Source organism: Tauraco erythrolophus, chromosome 7 (assembly GCF_009769465.1).
Source record: "Tauraco erythrolophus isolate bTauEry1 chromosome 7, bTauEry1.pri, whole genome shotgun sequence".
Classification (NCBI taxonomy): domain Eukaryota; kingdom Metazoa; phylum Chordata; class Aves; order Musophagiformes; family Musophagidae; genus Tauraco; species Tauraco erythrolophus.
Window position 1 is genome coordinate 61,191,383 of NC_141471.1, and position 17,868 is coordinate 61,209,250.

At 40.6% G+C, this 17,868-nt stretch overlaps 1 protein-coding gene across 2 annotated transcripts in view; it reads right to left on the reverse strand.

Annotated features, from left to right (window-relative positions):
- Nucleotides 1-405: 405 nt before the first annotated feature.
- The window catches only part of DPY19L1 (dpy-19 like C-mannosyltransferase 1), a 51,339-nt gene continuing 33,876 nt past the window's right edge, over nucleotides 406-17,868 (reverse strand). For both annotated transcript variants that reach the window (XM_086614761.1, XM_086614762.1), the window contains 8 exons: nucleotides 17,353-17,424; nucleotides 15,888-15,937; nucleotides 14,759-14,783; nucleotides 13,347-13,466; nucleotides 4,762-4,936; nucleotides 3,846-3,945; nucleotides 2,532-2,657; nucleotides 406-1,599 (listed from right to left, as the gene is read on the reverse strand). In XM_086614761.1, coding sequence (XP_086470887.1) covers nucleotides 1,443-1,599; nucleotides 2,532-2,657; nucleotides 3,846-3,945; nucleotides 4,762-4,936; nucleotides 13,347-13,466; nucleotides 14,759-14,783; nucleotides 15,888-15,937; nucleotides 17,353-17,424 — 825 coding nt within the window. In that variant the 3' untranslated portion in view covers nucleotides 406-1,442. The remainder of the gene's footprint in view (nucleotides 1,600-2,531; nucleotides 2,658-3,845; nucleotides 3,946-4,761; nucleotides 4,937-13,346; nucleotides 13,467-14,758; nucleotides 14,784-15,887; nucleotides 15,938-17,352; nucleotides 17,425-17,868) is intronic.

The window sequence follows — 17,868 nt, forward strand, 5'->3', positions numbered from 1 at the left end:
CTGATCAGTTGTCACACTACTACCTTATCATGGGTTCCCATTCAACTGATACTCTCACAGGCGTGATGGACGCTGTTCCTACAGCACCCAATACTGCTAGATGCTATTAGGGCTAAAAAGACCAGTCATATCAATAGACTGATGTCTGAACAACAACAAAAAAAACACATAAACAAGTCAAAACAAAACTGAAACAAATAATATACAGAGAAACATCAGACTTCAGAAGTCTTACACTGCAGAATCACAATTACTGTGATACTTCCCGATGGCAATAAGCATACAAAAATTCTATCAAGTCAGGTAAATGATTAAAGGGTGGCCTTGCACTGGGGGTCTCCTGGAAAGTGAATTCTCTAGGATTCTTTATTACCTACAATATTGGTGTGACACCAAGATGACAGGAAAACTGCAGAACCAGTCTAATGTTGCTGGAGCAATTATACCCACACAACTTACTATGGGGTTAAATTTCATTTTTCTTTAACGCTGATGACAAAATCCAGGCAGGATCTAATGCATGGGGAAAGAAAACAGGGCACAAATTTTGAAAGTAATTTCTTATCAAGTTAGGCGCTGAAGGTCTAGTTAAGGCAGTGAAGGATTTATTTTAGTATCTTCCTAAGGCTATGACAGATTTTTCCTGAATAAAGCGTTTTCCCTTAAAAGTTTCATGTATATTACGCCAGCTTATTCTGGATGCATAAAAATGCTAAAAATCCTTGGACATGGAGAAGCTAAACTATTGCTCACTGCAAATATTACCCTTATTAGTCTTCTTTTTTAATATCAATAAGATTCCAAGAACATGCACCTAAATAACGAAGTTTCAAGCCTGCCTACAAACTCTTCCATTTCAAAAGCAAGCTTAAAAGCATGTGTTAAGTGATCCAAAACAAGTGCTCTTAATCGTCTCAAAGAAAAAAAAATGTCTTTCTCTCAGACACGACCAGTGAAACTATGTGACTTTTAAGAGAATTTCTAGTATCATCTCGCCCAGAAGGGAGATGGGGGATGAAAGCGACACGAGAAACGCGATGCCAGATGCTATAGCACCATTCCTTTGTTCCTAGCTGCTAGCACCAGAGCTTTAAACAAACTTGCTTTGCTAAGACATTCTGACAGTCCCATTTCACAATATCATTGGTTTTGAGAATGGAGTTACTTTCCACAGCTACTCTTAACTCTTTTTGGATCAGTGTTAAATAAAATGTGCACACACATAATCATTTGCATAGCAAATCTCAAGGGACTGACCCTGAAATAGAAATCCCAACTGTTAGGTTTAAGATATTTCTATAATCAGAATTCTCTTAAAATGGTAAAAAATAAAATACACATTTTTCCATTTTAAGCCTAGTAGAAAAGGTATTTCTGATTTTGAATTCTTATAGTTGCCAGTTTAAAAAGTTGAGAGACTGATGGTTCTTTGCATTGCAACGTTATTCCTTTGGAATCTTCAAGACTCTGTAATTGCTATTTTCAAACACTGTGATGAAATACGGCCTGGAATCCTTGCTCAGAAGGGTACATAAAGGAATTTTGCCACTATTAGCGGGATCTTCGACATCCCAGATTTCAGGCATACTGCAGCCAGGCCTGGAAAACATATGAATACGAAAAGAGAAATGAGGAAATGCCACCAAAAACATACAGCTTGCTGAACCGAGTTTTATAACTCCTCCATGAATACTTGATTGTGCCATCTAGACTTTTTTTTTTTGAGTTTGTCTTTATACTAAAATTTCTTACCGTAATTACTTACACCTTAAAACTTCCTATGAAATGGAGGGTGATGTTTACAGTCTTAACATTTCTAAAGAAAACTCAGGAAATAAAACACCTTTTAAAAAAAAAAACCAACCCGAAAGTAACAACTCCTTGCTTTTTTATTAAGGCACATAACCAACATCAATTCCCTGTACAATTATCTTTTAAAGTTAGAATGACTGAGAATTTCCTAATTTGGTCAAAGATAATAGCAAAGGAATAGAACAGATTCACTTCATTTTAGTCCAAGTACAAAGAAAAGAAAAGAAAAAATCTAAACTAACAGTGTTCTAAAGACCCAAAAGAGAAATCAGGGGGAAAAAAAAAAAGCATAGCTTTTTCTTAAGAACAGCTTAAATGTGACAAAATTTGTAACTGACCAGCAATGGTCATAATATTTTGCTGCTCAAACTATCTTGTACTCTGCACCTTTTATTCATACCTAGGCTTTCACTATACCTACACATCTGTTCTGGCCATCACAGAACTATGACTTGTTTCCTTTGTGAATCTCTTCTGTATTTTGCAGTGAAGTTTAAAAAACCATACAACACAGCTTTTCAGGAGCACACAAAGACCACAAGGTTGCCAAGGTGGGTAAAGTTAAATATTCTTATTAAAATCTGGAGATGCTGGACAAAAATGTATTTTGGACACTTTTCATGAAGCACAGATGGGCATTTCAAGACTACTACTTGATATGAATCTTCAGACTACGTATCTGAGCAGCGTATCATTCCTGGGAGAGAGGGATTACTCACTTTTTCCTGCTTACACACAATGACTCTTCCAGAATGTAGTAATTCACTCCTAGTTTTATCAATTCTCTTTTTACTTCTTTTGCAGGTTTTCGACTGTACATGGAATATACTACTTTAGTTCTGGCCCTGCAAAAAGAGAAATATAAAACTTAGCTAGCAACATAGCATGAAAATGTAAGCTTTAACTTTAGACTGGAGAGGAAGACTTTTTATTTCAGAACACAACTAGGCTAAAACAAAGTTTAAATAAACAGTGTCATTTGCCTTCACGTTTCATGTTTTCACTAACATAATGATTCCAAGAACAACTGGAATTCAGGGCTGACCAAAAAACTTAAAGCCAGCTAATGCCAGACCCAGAACTAAGGACATATAAGGCACATAAAATGAATCTCCTTTGTTGTAGTCTAGGACCAGCCAGCAACTAAGCACCACGCAGCCGCTCGCTCGTTACCCCTACCCCTCAAGTGGGATGGGAAGGAGAAGATATAACTAAAGGCCCACAGGTCAGGACAGGGACACAGAGGGATCTCTCATCAATTATGGTCATGGGCAAAACAAACTCAACTTAAGGAAACAACAAGAAAATCAATTTCATTTGTTACCAATCAAATCAGACACGGATCATGAGAAACAAAGCCAGGTTAAAAACACACTTTCCCCCTACTCCTCCCGTCTTCCAGGGCTCCACTTTGCTCCCGATTTCCCTGCCTTTCCCTTTTAACCAGTTTTATTAAATGACCAAAAAATGATGCTACGATATTAAAATTAAAAAAAGAAATTCATGACCCTGTCAGATAAATCCATTTCAAGTTAGAAAAATATCCTGATTTTGAAAGTAATGTACAAAACTTAGTAATTCCATTACAAAAATTTCAATTTCAACTAGTCTTAATATTTCAATAGACATAATATCATGGAAAAAAAAGACAATCAATCACAGAAAGCTAATAGGAATAACTAAACTGGCTGCTTTGAGGAAAAAAAAAAAAAATCGAGTCTGTCTACAATACCAGGAGTAACTAGAACAAAGAAAGGATACAATAATACATATCAATTCCAATTTCATACTCATATTCTGATTTTTTTTGAATAGAAGTTTGAAGCCATACCTATCCTACAGTATATCCTTTCTGATGAACACAAACCCGGAGGAAATACTGCACGTGCTTTCAATCTGACTGAAATAACAAATCAAGTTCTGCGAGGTTTTAACAAATTTTACAATATAACATGATGCCATTCCTACTGTATATTACCAACATTTAGAGAATTAATAGCAAATAAAAATAAATCTTTAACTTTGAAATTTACCTTAGTCCTGCATCTTCATAGTGAGGATGATTTACAATAGGACGAAGCGTAGACAATTTAACACTTGCCATTGTAGGCATTGCTCCTGCAAAAACTGCATCTGGAAAACAGAATGAAAGGCATGCTTGAAATAAGGAATCAAGCAGCAAAAGCAGGGAAGCATTCTTCAAATATCTAAACAGTAATCCCACAGGAAGACATAAAGAGGGTAAGGTACTCTCTTTGGAAAGGCCTTACATGGCACCAACGGGAGATGCACAAAATCTCTTTTTTTTTTAAAAAAAAAGTCACCTTGAACTCAATATAAGTCATTAGAGAAATAAACATTTAGGAATGAAGATTTAATACATTTTAATTTTCTTAAATGGGTAGTATAACATATTCATTATGACAACACATTTTTATTTGGCACTTCTTACACCATTGTTAAATAACCAATAAAATCTCCGTCCATTTCAGCTTGAAAGCATTTTCCTGATTAAAAAAAAAAGAGAACTACTTTGTTTGCAGCTACTTTTCTGACACTTTTTAATCGTTTTAGTAAAAGGATGAGTACAACCACAACACCCAAACTTCGAATTCTCTTCTAGCAAAATAATGATCACGGACCCACATACAGGACCACTGTCTTTTAAGAAAAAAAAATATTTTAATTGGACTTTGCAAAAACACTTTTGTTGTACAAATACCACACCAGTGGCTAGAATCTCCAGACTGGAGTCTAACAAAGCAAGTTTTTGGTGGTTTTTTTTATTTGAGATAGCTTCTACATGAACAAGTAGATAGTCCCAGGGCTAAGGGACAGTCCCAAGGCAAAGCCACGGAGAGTAGTGACACCTCTGCAGTCATTCACACCAAGTTCTACAGTTACATCTCACAGTAAATGAGGAGTATCATACATTATGGAATAGCTTACCTTGTCTGGTATTGACTTTTATCCACTCTAAAAGTTCCTCCTGTGGCAAATTGCTAAATTCTCCCATGATATTCCACTGAGTTTGAAGGTTTGCTGATCCCTCTATTGCCATCAATGCTAAAATAGCAAAGACCAATGTTTTGGGCTGGATTTTACAGAAGAGCCATCCAAACAACTGAAATGCAAGAATTTATTAATTTCTACACAACAATTCTGTAATGTTGTATGCAGCACAATTCATTTTTATTTCTCTATAAGGAATCTAACATATATTACAATACGAAACATCTCTGCTATTGCTTGTCCACTAAACTTCAGTGAGATCTCATAAGAATTCGTGTTTACCGAACGTAGGGCATTATATTCATAATTGTACAAAAAAGAAGAAAATTTACATTAATGCAGCTTTTAAAGTTGTAGTCAGATTCTGCAAGTAAAGATGATCCAATAATGTATTTTATCTCCTATTTACACAGAGTTTCTAGCTGTAGTATATGGATTAGAGACAGGTCTGCAAACTTCCAAAAACGTCTCAGAAAAGCTGCCCTTGGGGATATAAGGTTAATGTTGTTTTATATCCTGCTCTTCCCTTTCTTGAACTGAAAAAGATGGTCTTTGCATTTTTCCCTAAAGATAGTTTGCTGGAGGCTCTAAGCGAATACTCACAAACACATGAAAAGGGTAGCTAAGAAGAAAGAATTATCAAATTTGCTACATTGAAGTTTAGTTTGAGCAAGAACACTTCATCTCATCCACATCTGACCCAAACCTTAAGGAAGACAAAGTATGATCTACCTTTTTCCCCCCCCCCAAGCTATTGTTAATTAAAAGTAAGGTTTCACATTTCAAAAACATCAAACCTGCATTAAATCCATTTCATTCAGAGCACCAAATTCATTCACAGTATCAAATTTACCAGTATTTTGTTTACTAGAATGGTCAAACATACAAGCAACATAAAAGAAGCATTGATTTTACAGGACGCTGCTCTTCATGTGGTTTTTGTACCGATGCAAAGTTTTTTATTTGTTTTTGCCAAACAAATACATCAAGTCTTTCTCCAGCTGTTTTTCTTTGCTTTCAAAATTTCCATTCAGGATAGTATAATTCCTCTTAATAGAAAGAGGAAATATGTGGATGTAAACAGTTATAATTTATATTGTCCATCAGGTGCCACAAGCTGCAGCACTGAGGTAATGGAAAGTACACAGATTCGTGCAATGGGCTGAAAGAACACAACACACAAAATTGCTTTTCCGCGTGCAGAATAATTCTAGCACGTCTTTTGCCTGTTTGTTCACTTTCCGTCTGCGTTACAAATGTCCATCTCAGGCTGGCTGTTCACTAATAAAAGGATATATTTTGAAAGGCAGCTGATTAGCATGTTATCTCTCTATAGCCTAAAAATAAATCAAGTTATATTAACATATCGCTGCAGGTAAACTTTCATGGGCTGCTACAGGAAAGGATAGTGGTGACCTCAGTTAAAATGAGGTAATTGCTTATGTTAAATTTGCTTAAATTTTTCTTTGTCAAAACAAATTGCTGCTTATTAACTCATCCTTTATGCAAACACCTTTAAACTTTACATAATGATAAATGTACCGAGCGTTAATCAATTGTTTGGTCACAAGTCCCATCTTCCCCTTCTCATCTCCCTCCACCACTGCAATTCTTCTAAATCAATAACTGCACATACGGTCAGATTTTTCCACCTCAAAATACTACTGCTGCTTAGTAGGCAGTAGGACAGAAAAAGCACACTGAAAACCAGTTGATATTTTCCTGACCCTACAAAAAAAAAAAGGGAGTTTTCTTATCCCTTTGCTTGCTTAAGTCAGAGCAGTCTTAGAAGTGGTGTGATTGATTCGGCTCAACAGCCTTAGGGGCCAGTGTCTCTCTCATGCTGAAGCCAGTCATGTATTACCCAGAAGATTTCCAGCTGCTCCCTACTAAAGCATCCATCAGTCAGATCAGAAAAAAAAAAAAACACAAAAAAACCCAACAAAAACAGCTTGCCTTGTACAGGTATCAATCAGCACCAGCCTAGGGAAGAGGCTGAAGAGGCATAAGAACCTTCACTGATCACAAGAAAAGGGAATTAACTTGGGTTTTACACACATTGTTCACCTAAAGCTGGGTACTCTTCAACACGGGTATTGCTTCTCCTAAGGCCCAAGGCAGGGCCAGGACAATCATACCCCTTATTGTACGGGGCAGCTGGTCATTTGTCATCTTCTGCACAGAACAACTGTCCAAACTGCAGTTATGTAAAGCCTTCCCTTCCCTAGCATTCCAGATCTATTTCTTTCAAGCCAACTATGCCTCCATGATGCTGCAAAGGAGGAAGAAAAAGTCACTGGACCTCAGCCATTTGGTCCAACAGGGGCAGCTCCCAGAATAGGTTATCATCTGCATTTGGAGCTTCCTGAGAAGCTTCCTCTCTGCTCTTCCATAACCATAGGAAAGAGCAGAACAACCAAAGGGCCACAATGCAGTTGGAAGCAGAAGAAAAGAAAATATTGATAAAATACTCCGAACCTGTCCTTCTTCCAATATTTACACAGTGGTAATGTGTGGCATTCTCCAAGACCCAAAACAGGCTGAGAGAGTTGGGGCTGTTCAGCCTGGAGAAGAGAAGGGTCCGGGGTGATCTTACAGCAGCATTCTAGTACCTGAAGGGGCTACAGGAAAGCTGGAGAGGGGCTTTTTACAAGGGCAAGTAGTGACAGGACAAGGGGCAATGGCTTTAAACTGAAAGAGGAGATATTAGATTAGATCTAAGGAAGAGATTTTTCACTCAGAGGGTGGTGAGGTACTGGAACAGGTTGGCCAGAGAAGTTGTGGATGCCCCATCCCTGGAAGTGTTCAAGGTCAGGTTGGATGAGGCCTTGGGCAACCTGGTGTAGGGGAGGGTGTCCCTGCCTATGGCAGGGGGGTTGGAACTAGATGATCTTTGAGGGCCTTTCCAACCCAAACCATTCTGTGATTCTATAAAACACAATAATTACCAAAAGCACCAGTTTTCATTAACTGGCCTGACGACCTCAGTTGCAGTCCCAAAACAAAAACTGCAACAATCCAGGATGAATCACTGCAGTGACATTACCCAAGTGCTTTAAAAAAAAAAAGAAATAAAAAGATCACCAGCTGGAAATGTCTACTAACTTACAATATAGTGGCTAACTTCCTATATGGAAAAACACAAAAGAGGCTACATATTAATAGAAACCATTCCTTGCAGCTCATCTTTCAGTCATTATTAGTTGCAAGGTACTTTTTCCTATATTTCAGAGTTTTTTTCTCCCCATACAGCAAAAAAAAAAGCAGTTCAGATTATTTTGGTTTTTCAATTCTCAGAAGGCTGAGAGGCCTTTTTTTTCCTATGGCACAAAATACAGAAATATTTTTAGTTCTAAACTTCGTACACTGGAAAATTCTACAAAAATTTTTCAGTAATAACACGGCAGAAGAGCCAATCAATTTTGTTCTAGGAACACACAGCTAAACCAAGAAGAATTACAAACAAATTAACATTGGATAGAATTCATTAATATTGTAATTGTCCTCTAGAAATTGTAGGTTAGAAGAAAATAGTCTTTTTTCATTTTTCTGTCTTGTGAAAAGCAACTTCATTTCAAATTACTCAGAAACACCTCATGAAAATTCATTTAGAAAAATTTAACTACAGTGTAACTGCTATTAAACAACCAGACCACCTAGGAGGGTGTCATGGTTTGATGTGGAGGGGGGGGTGGTTCTGGTGGCAGGAGAGGGGTTTTGCTCCCTGCGACCTCCCCGGTTTTGGAACCGGGTTAGGCTTAGTTCTGGCCACCAGATCAGACTGCCATCCCCCTCGGGGTTGAGCCAATAGGGCGCCTCTGCGAATTGCCCTATTTAAGTCAGGACAAAGGAACCGGAAAAAGTGCTTTGCCCAGGATCGAGCAGAGAAGGGAGGAGGGCACTGCCCCCGCTCCCTGGCTCCCGGCCGGGCAGCTGCCTGCGTCGGGCCGGCGCCGCCCACGGAGAATGGCGGCGGCGGAGCCAGCTGGGGAACTCGGGGTCACCCCACTCCCGGGGTGCCCACTGGGCTGAGTTCACCTGGAGAGGACTGAGATCTGAGAGAAACAGCCGCATCCACAGCAGGTCAGTGAGGATGGAGCGGGAGGAGGTGTGCCGGAGCCGAGTTTCCCCTGCGGCTGATGGTGAGATGGCAGGCGGCCCCCCTGCAACCAGGACGGCCTCGGTGGAGCAGAGACCCACTCGCAGCCCGTGGGGAGAAGATGCCTGAGCCTGAGGATGGTCATGTTGGGGTGCACGACAAGGCAGAGAGGCATCTGGAGTCTTCGTGACGACCCACGCCGGAGCGAGTGGCCACAGCTCCTTAAGTACCCGAGACTGTGGTGAAGCCCACACTGGGGCAATCTGTGGGGAAGGATTGTTTCCAGTGGGCTGGACTCACGCTGGAGAAGTTGGTGGATTTTTCCTCATGGGTAGGGGATCCATTGGAGCAGGGGAAAAGGGTGTAAGGACCCCTCCTCCTTTAAGAGAGAAGCAGCAGTAACAGCACGGAATGAACCTGCACTCCCCCAGTCCCTGCCCCCTGTGCTGCTGGGGGGAGGAGGTAGAGCCGGGAGCAAAAGGAAAGGGGGGGGGGGGAAGGTGTTGGTTTTTAAGATCTGGTTTTGTTTCTTTCTGTCCTCTCGAGTAATCAGTTTTGTTTCCCTTTGTCTTTCTAAGTAATCATTAATAAATTGTTTTGCTTTGAGAAAGCCCAGTCTGTTTTGCCCAGGACCATGGTTGGTGGGTGCTCCCTCTGTTCTTGTCTCAACCCTCAGTCCCTTTGGTTTTTTTTTTTCTCTCCTCTCTACTTTACTGGAGAAGGAGAGACTGTGTGAGTTTTAGTTGCTGGATCAGCCTAAAACCACGACAGAGGGCACCAATACTTCAACAACTAAAAGCTGGGAAACATTATAAGAACACCTGTGAACCTTACAGAACAGCAAAATTGTAGAGAAAATTAAATTTCCCTTAAGTCCCTATACTTGTTTACAAGGTGCATAAAGAAAGTTACTTTTTAAAGAGATTTTGACACATTTTTAGCATTTTGTATGGTCTCTGTACAGATTCATTTGATGTTGGCATAGAAGTACTTACAACCAGTAACAGAACAGGCATCAAGAAAGCGATGAGCACAACATTTAAGCAGACTGGAGTGCACCCTCAGCAAGTTCGCTGATGACACCAAGCTGTGTGGTGCTGTCGACACGCTGGAAGGGAGGGATGCCATCCAGAGGGACCTCAACAGGCTGGAGAGGTGGGCCCGTGTCAACCTCATGAAGTTCAACCAGGCCAAATGCAAGGTCCTACATCTGGGTCGTGGCAATCCCAGGCACAAATACAGACTGGGTGGTGAATGGATCGAGAGCAGCCCTGAGGAGAAGGACTTGGGAGTACTGGTGGACGAGAAGCTCAATATGAGCCGGCAATGTGCTCTTGCGGCCCAGAAGGCCAACCGCATCCTGGGCTGCATTAAGAGGAGCGTGGCCAGCAGGTCGAGGGAGGTGATTCTTCCCCTCTACTCTGCCCTCGTGAGACCTCACCTGGAGCACTGTGTCCAGTTCTGGAGACCCCAACATAAGAAGGACATGGACCAGTTGGAGAGGGTCCAGAGGAGGGCCACGAAGATGATAAGAGGGCTGGAGCACCTTTCCTATGAGGACAGGCTGAAAGAGTTGGGGCTGTTCAGCCTGGAGAAGAGGAGGCTCCGGGGTGACCTTATAGCGGTCTTCCAGTACCTCAAGGGGGCCTACAGGAAAGATGGGGAGAGGCTGTTCAGGAGGGCCTGTTGTGATAGGACAAGGGGTAATGGTTTTAAAATAGAGGGAGGTAGATTCAGGTTGGATATTAGGAAAAAATTTTTTACCATGAGAGTTGTAGAACACTGGAACAGGTTGCCCAGAGAGGTGGTGGATGCTCCATCCCTGGAGACGTTCAAGGCCAGGTTGGATGAGGCCCTGAGCAACCTGATCTAGTTGGAGATATCCCTGTTCCTTGCAGGGGGGTTGGACTAGATGACCTTTGAAGGTCCCTTCTAGCCCTAACCATTCTATGATTCTATGAGACTCCAGCATTATCAAGAACTGTCCTTCCCTGAAAGAACATTCAGGGAAGCAATCCTATTTTCTGGGAGAAAAAACTTGTTCAGTTGCCTTAACAAGGGACAGCTTTCTCTCCTTTGCATAATTCTGTCTCATTCACTCGTTTTCCAGTTGTACGACACAGGTGTCAGATGTTCCACAGACAGTAATTGCCTTCACCATCCAACCTTAATTTAATTCACCTCTGGGACAGGCTCCAATCCCAGATATTGTGGGAAAAACAGTATCTGTTGGGCATTACGGTCTGTATCATACTGCACATGCACAAGGCAGACAGAAAAAGGCTGTACATACACCGTCACTTCTGGCACTCTGGATTTTGAGTACTGAACTTTGTCATGTTATTCTTGTATCTCTTCAGTTTTTAAGAGCAGCAAACCCAACAACTCAGGTTTCTTATTCATATCCTCATTTCCTTCCCCAGTCATTGCCTGTTTCCCCACTGTCAAACATTTTTCTCTTTTCCTTTTTTTGCATTATGTCCACAACAGTTCTTAGCAATGGATTCCTTCTCCCACTCATCCTCATGGTGATGTTCCCCATATAGACATTTTCATGAGTTCTCCAACTCATCTTCCCCATTTGTTTTCTCGTTAGTGAGCCCAGCTCACTATTAATTACAATCTTTCAATCTCTTAATGTGGGACACTTATTTTATGTGATGTAAATAACACTTTCTACAAAATCACAACAGCATGATTGAGATCTTCTGGTCCATCCACCCTGCTCAAGCAGGGCCACCTAGAGCCACTTGCCCAGGACCACGTCCAGACAGCTTTCTGAACATGTCTAAGGGTGGAGACTCCACAGCTTCCCTGGGCAACCTGTACCAGTGCTTGGTCACCCTCACAGTGGAAAAAGTGTTTCCTGATGTTCAGAGGGAATCTCCTGTGTTTCAGTGTGGGCATTGCCCCTTGTCTTTCATGGCACCATTGAACAGGGGCTGGCTCTGTCTTCTTTGCACCTTCCCTTCGGGTATTTACATACATCGATGAGATCCCCCTGAGCCTTCTCTTCTCCAGGCTGCACAGTCCCAGCTCTCTCAGCCATTCCTCACAGAACAGATGCTCCTTAATCACACTCGTGGCCCTTTGCTGGACTCTCTCCAGTATGTTCATGCCTCTCTTGTACTGGGGAGCCCAGAACTTGATCCAGCACTCCAGCTGTGGCCTCACCAGTGCTGAAGAGAGGAGAAAGATCACCTCCCTCAACCTGCTGGCAACACTCCTCCTAACGCAGCCCAAGATACCATTGGCCTTCTTTGCAGCAACGGCACATTGCTGGCTCGTGTTCAACTTGGTGTCCACCAGAACCTCAGGTCCTTTTCTGCAAAGCAGCTTTACATCCAGTCAGCCCCCAGCATGTACTGGTGCCTGCAGTTTTTCCTCCCCTGGTGCAGGACTTTGGAGCTTCCCTTTGTTGAATAGCATGAAGTTCCTGTCAGCCCATTTCTGCAGCCTGTTGAGGTCTCTCTGGATGGCAGCACACCCATCTGGTGTAACCAGCCACTCTTCCCAGTTTTGTAGCATCAGCAAACTTGCTGAGGATACCCTCTGCCTCACCATCCAGACCATTAACAAAGATGCTGAACAGGACTGGACCCTGTATTGACCCCTAGGGTACATTGCTAGTTACTGGCCTTCCATCAGACTTCATATAGGTGATCACCCCTCTCCAGTCCCAGACCTTTGGTCAGGTTTTCGATCTATCTCCCTATCTGATTCCCAGACAGAGAACTGCTTACCCTACTTTTGCTGCAACTGCAAAGCTTCTAAAACAGCTGTTTAGATACAGATCCAATCAAGTTCACTTCTCAAAAACACAGATACCGAAACATGGAAAGCCAGTTCTAAGATCTTTCATACCTGGAGAAAATCTAGTAACATTTTATGTTATGGATGACTTCAAGATAGGAAAAATTAAATGTGGGTTAGGCATATGACTTTTGATTTTTAAGGCTGAAATATTATCAACACGTAAGATTTCAAAACTATACTTCTGGAAAGAATTAGTACACAAAAAATATGCAAGGCAATAAACTCTAAAGAGCTGTGTGAAAACACAATGTAAACAACATCAAACACTGTTTGGATAAAATTAATAGTCAATAGAAAAATCGCAATGGCATAGAAGTGTGCAAATACAGTAAAATCCAGTGCATGCCTCCCTATGCTCAAGCTCAGTATTAACTTGTGTAACAATGCAATTGGACAAGTCACATAAAACAAGACATTTGCTCTATTTGAGGAGAGCAAAGAGTGGAACTTGCATAACCATATTCTTCGACAGGCAATATAATCTGGTTTATTTTTAACTGGTGCACTCAGATTCAGCAATTACAAACACATAAACTCGTTTCAGGATAAATATCTGGGTAACACTGTGAGTATGGAGATAGCTACAGGATTAAAAAAAAGACCTTACCTGTTTTGAACACACCAAGGAAGCCATAACACATAGATGTGGTGTCAAAAACAGTTTTAGTCTCATGATTAAAATCGCTAGGACACTGTACGCCAACAGCTGCAATGCATGGTATACCAGCTGCAAAATAAAAACAACAAACAGCCCCAACACACAAAAGTACAATATCTGCACACTTTTCATTTGTGTCTTAAACATACAGCTTATTTTTCAGTATAGCTTAAATGACAAGTTTGTCTGAAAAAGAGTCAAAGTCATAGATTCATAGATTTCTAGGTTGGAAAAGACCTTAGAGATCATCAAGTCCAACCGTCCCTAATTCGCATTAAACCATATCCCTAAGTAGATCATCCACCCTATTCTTAAACACATCCAGGGATGGGGACTCAACCACCTCCCTGGGCAGCCTAAAGTAAAGATCTTCACATTTCAGATAGCGGTGAGGACTTTCTGTTACCTTTTTTCTAAAGTGTATGTAGCAAGAAAGTATGGAACAACAGAAATGATAAACATTAAAAATAAAACCAAAAGGAGCTGGAGAAATGGCTAGCTATGCAAAAGATCCTGACACATAAACAGGCAATAATATACATAAAATTTCTTGTATAACCTCTTTATAGAAGTGAGGAGACCTTGCTAGTTAATGCCTAACCTAAGTATGAAATGAAGGACGCAAATAAAATCATCCTTGGTACTTGCACGACCACAGGCAGCTTGCTTCAGTGTTCTCAAAAAAGCTAAAAATGCAGAGATGTCACTCACCACTCCTAACACTGAACCTGTGTTACTTGTGGAAGTGCTGCAGTAAATCATGGAGGCATTGTTGCCATCAGTGCTTTTGTCTACCTGATTGACTACCGTATGCTGAATGGCAGGAGATATCTCTCATAGCACAAACCACAAAGAAACTGCTGTTAAGAAAGTTCTGCACTGTCCTTGCCGATTTAATTGCAAATAAAGAAATCACATAAGAAAGCTGCCATTCAATTATATTTTTTTGCATCACTTTATTAAAAGAACCACGTGTAGAATTATTTTCATTATGGCGTATTTCAAATGAGAATTTTAACATTATCTGTCATGTGAAGGCCCAGTAAAGGAACCAATCTCCTTCCCAGTCTACATAAGGAAAATGGAAGGTCCAGCATCATTTCAGTGTCTTTCTGCACTGCTACAGCAAAAGCCCAAGGACTCCTGTCTCACACTGTCACCCCACTATTACCTAGTATATTTTTTTGTTCAACATTCTAGAGTTATTCTGGTGATGTACCAGACCCAATTTAAGATGAGGGAAAAAAAGATGCAAACACTTACCTTCAAATACACCACGTATCAGGATCAGACCACTACAATCTGCGTTTCAATATTAAGTATTCACATAAACGCACAAAATTGTGCAGAAAGAGTCTTACCTCACCATGGTTAAAACGTTCCTCTCTGAATAAAAAACAAAATCATGTTATTTGTTTATGTACTACAGAAGTACTGGTTTCACTTCAAACTCACCTATACTGGCTCTAGACAACTGAACTAATCCAGTAAGCATGAGTCAGCAGCTGCATGGATTTTTTTTTTTCCCCCCTCTACAAGCAGCTTGGAAGTATACTGCAAATCAGTAACTATCCTCCTTAACTCCCATATCTAGTTGGAAATCTGAAAACTAATTTTAGCAGGTTTTTAATTACTTCCATGAATTATTTCAAACATAGAACAGCTTAGAGAATGAAACTTCTGTAATGTAAAAGAGGGAGAGCACTGGTACCAAATAAAGAGTCCGTCATGTACTCAGGTACTACATAGGTCGCTTTTGGATTCCCAGAAGGAAATACAAATGTGAAAACAGTCAAAATCATCTATACTTGTTGCTCTCCAAAAACATCTGTGAATACAGGATGCTGAATCCTGCTCACATCTGCTGAAATTTTGATAACGGCCATTAGACTATGGAAAGCAGAGATTACTGAAATGCTTAGTGATGAATTAGAAAAAAGCAGGAAGCAAAAAGATACATCAGGGAAATGACAACATTAAACTGGACAGATTTTCTGCTCTTGAGCACGGCATCAACCAGTGATGCCAAATGGCTGTGGCAGGTAGAGCACATATTACAGATACTTAGAAAATAAAATTAGCACAGTTAGGATCCCTTCCTAAAGATGAAACTCAGGTCTTTATAACCTGAAAAAAAAGTAATGTGGGGTAAAGAATTTGCACTCAGTGTTCATAAGAGAAAAGCAAATAGGCACATAAATAAATCTTGGTTTAGGAATAAAGCAGAAAAATAAGTTATTAAATAGAAAATTCAGGGGTAAGAGGGTTAAGATGTCTAAAACCAAGTTGAGCAGCTAAACTTAGTTTCAGATATCCTATAAAAACATCCCGTATAGTGCATCAAAGCCATTCAGTTACTGAACTACACATAATTTACCTTTCAAAAAAGACCAATATAATGTGGAATTCTGAATTACTTAACATACAGCAAATCAAATAGACTTCCAGCAGAAAATGGAATTTTACAGTAAAAAAGAAGACAATACGTACCTTTCATATTGGCCTTCCTGAGATAAGGCCCACATGAGATATTTAATTGCCTGAAGAAAACAAGAGCCAACAAAAAGTAAGAATAAACTTTCGAAAGCATTTTCAACCTTTGCTAAATTAAATTACACCTGGGTAATCTCATTTTGAGATAATGCTAAGATGAAGACATGAAATGTTGTAGCTAAAAGTTCTTTTTGAGGATGTGTAATTAGCCAGGCAGTTAGCAGTTATCCCATCTGTTCCTGAGTAAACTGTAAGTTGTTTTTACACAAATTATACATAATCAAATTTACAAAAACAGTTATAAACTTCACTTATAGCACTCATCAGTTAAGTGACAGAAATGGCACTTAACATCCAAGTAAGTTTTACCACTGAATCAGGACTGGACCTTTGCAAAAATCTATTTAAAAAGAATACAGATTTTTAGGCAAATAGTTTTGAAAACCCGTACTTTATTACTGTATAGAGTTGACATGGTAAGGTTTTGGTAGCAGTGGGGCTGCAGGGGTGGCTTCTTTGAGAAGACCAGGGGCTGACCCCATGTCAGACAGAGCCAGCTCCAGCCAGCTCCACAACAGATCTACCACTGGCCAAAGCTGAGCACATCAGTGACACTGGTGGTGCCTCTGTTGATAATATGTGAAGACAAGGTGAAAAACACTATACAGCAGCTTTGAGAGAAAGCATTGAGAAAAATGAGACAGCAACAACTCTGCAGACACCAAGGTCAGTGATCGAGGGAGAGGAGGTCCTCCAGGTGCCAGAGCAGAGATTCCCCTGCAGCTTGAGAAGGTGACCGTGGTCAGGTAGATTTTCCTCCTGCAGCTCATGGAGGACCATGGTGGAGCAGATATCCACCCTGCAGCCTGTGGAGGACCCCAAGCCAGAGCAGGTGGACATGCCCTGAAGGAAGCTGCAACCCACGGAGAGCCCACTCGAGCAACCTCCTGGCAGGAAGTGCAGTTCGTGGAGAGGAGCCCACACAGGAGCAGGTTTTCTGGCAGGAGCTGCGACCCTTGAAGGACTGTACCACATGGAAAGGACTCATTCTGGAGCAGTTCTTAAAGAACTGCAGCCTGTGGGAGGGACTCATTGAGCCAAGGAAGAAGGTGACAGAAATGAGAGGAAGGTGTTTCCAGTTCTGCTTTTGCTTCTCACGATCCTACTCTATTTTTAATTGACAATAAATTAAATTCACCTTCCCCAATTCAAGTCTGTTTTGCTCATGACAGTAAACCGGGGAGTGATCTCCCTGTCCTTATCTTGACCCAAGAGATTTTTCAACTCTTTTCCCTCCTTGTCCAGATTAGGATGGGGAATGAGAGCACAGCGGGCACCTGGTAGCCAGCCAAGGTTAACCCACCACACTAACTTCTTCCCATCTCAAAATAAATAGCGATCCCTTCGAAAAATGTAATAAGTAAATTCAAGGTAAAGGTGATTCACTAAATCAATCACTTACCCTTTTCATGATTACCCCAAAAACCACCAGAACAACTGGTAATAGCAGAGTCTTTGTGTATCTTACTGGAGTCTACAACGGAAATAAACTGCATTAATTGCTTCCTATTCACCTATAATTACTTCGGTAGTCATTTTAAAGAAAATTTTTTTTTAAAATTTTATTTTATTTCCTCCTCGAGTAAAATCTAAACTTAAGCATTCAACAACAAAGCAAGCTTAAAGAAACTCACATTTAAACTCCACCCAGTAATTGCACTAGAGGTCACAACACTAAGGTCATTAGTCAATTATTCCCAGTTCTTTGGCAAGCTACCCAAAGACTAAAAGTGGATTATACATCATCTGAATTTGACTACTATGGGTTGAGTAACCTATAAATGTTCTAAATGCAGATCCAGATACTGATCAACTACAAAAAGTCTACTATGGCCATATTAAGAAGCTTTGATGATCTTTTGTAGTCTAAATCTACCACGCAAGACCTTTGCAGCTCTCAAAACATTTTCCCCTAGAC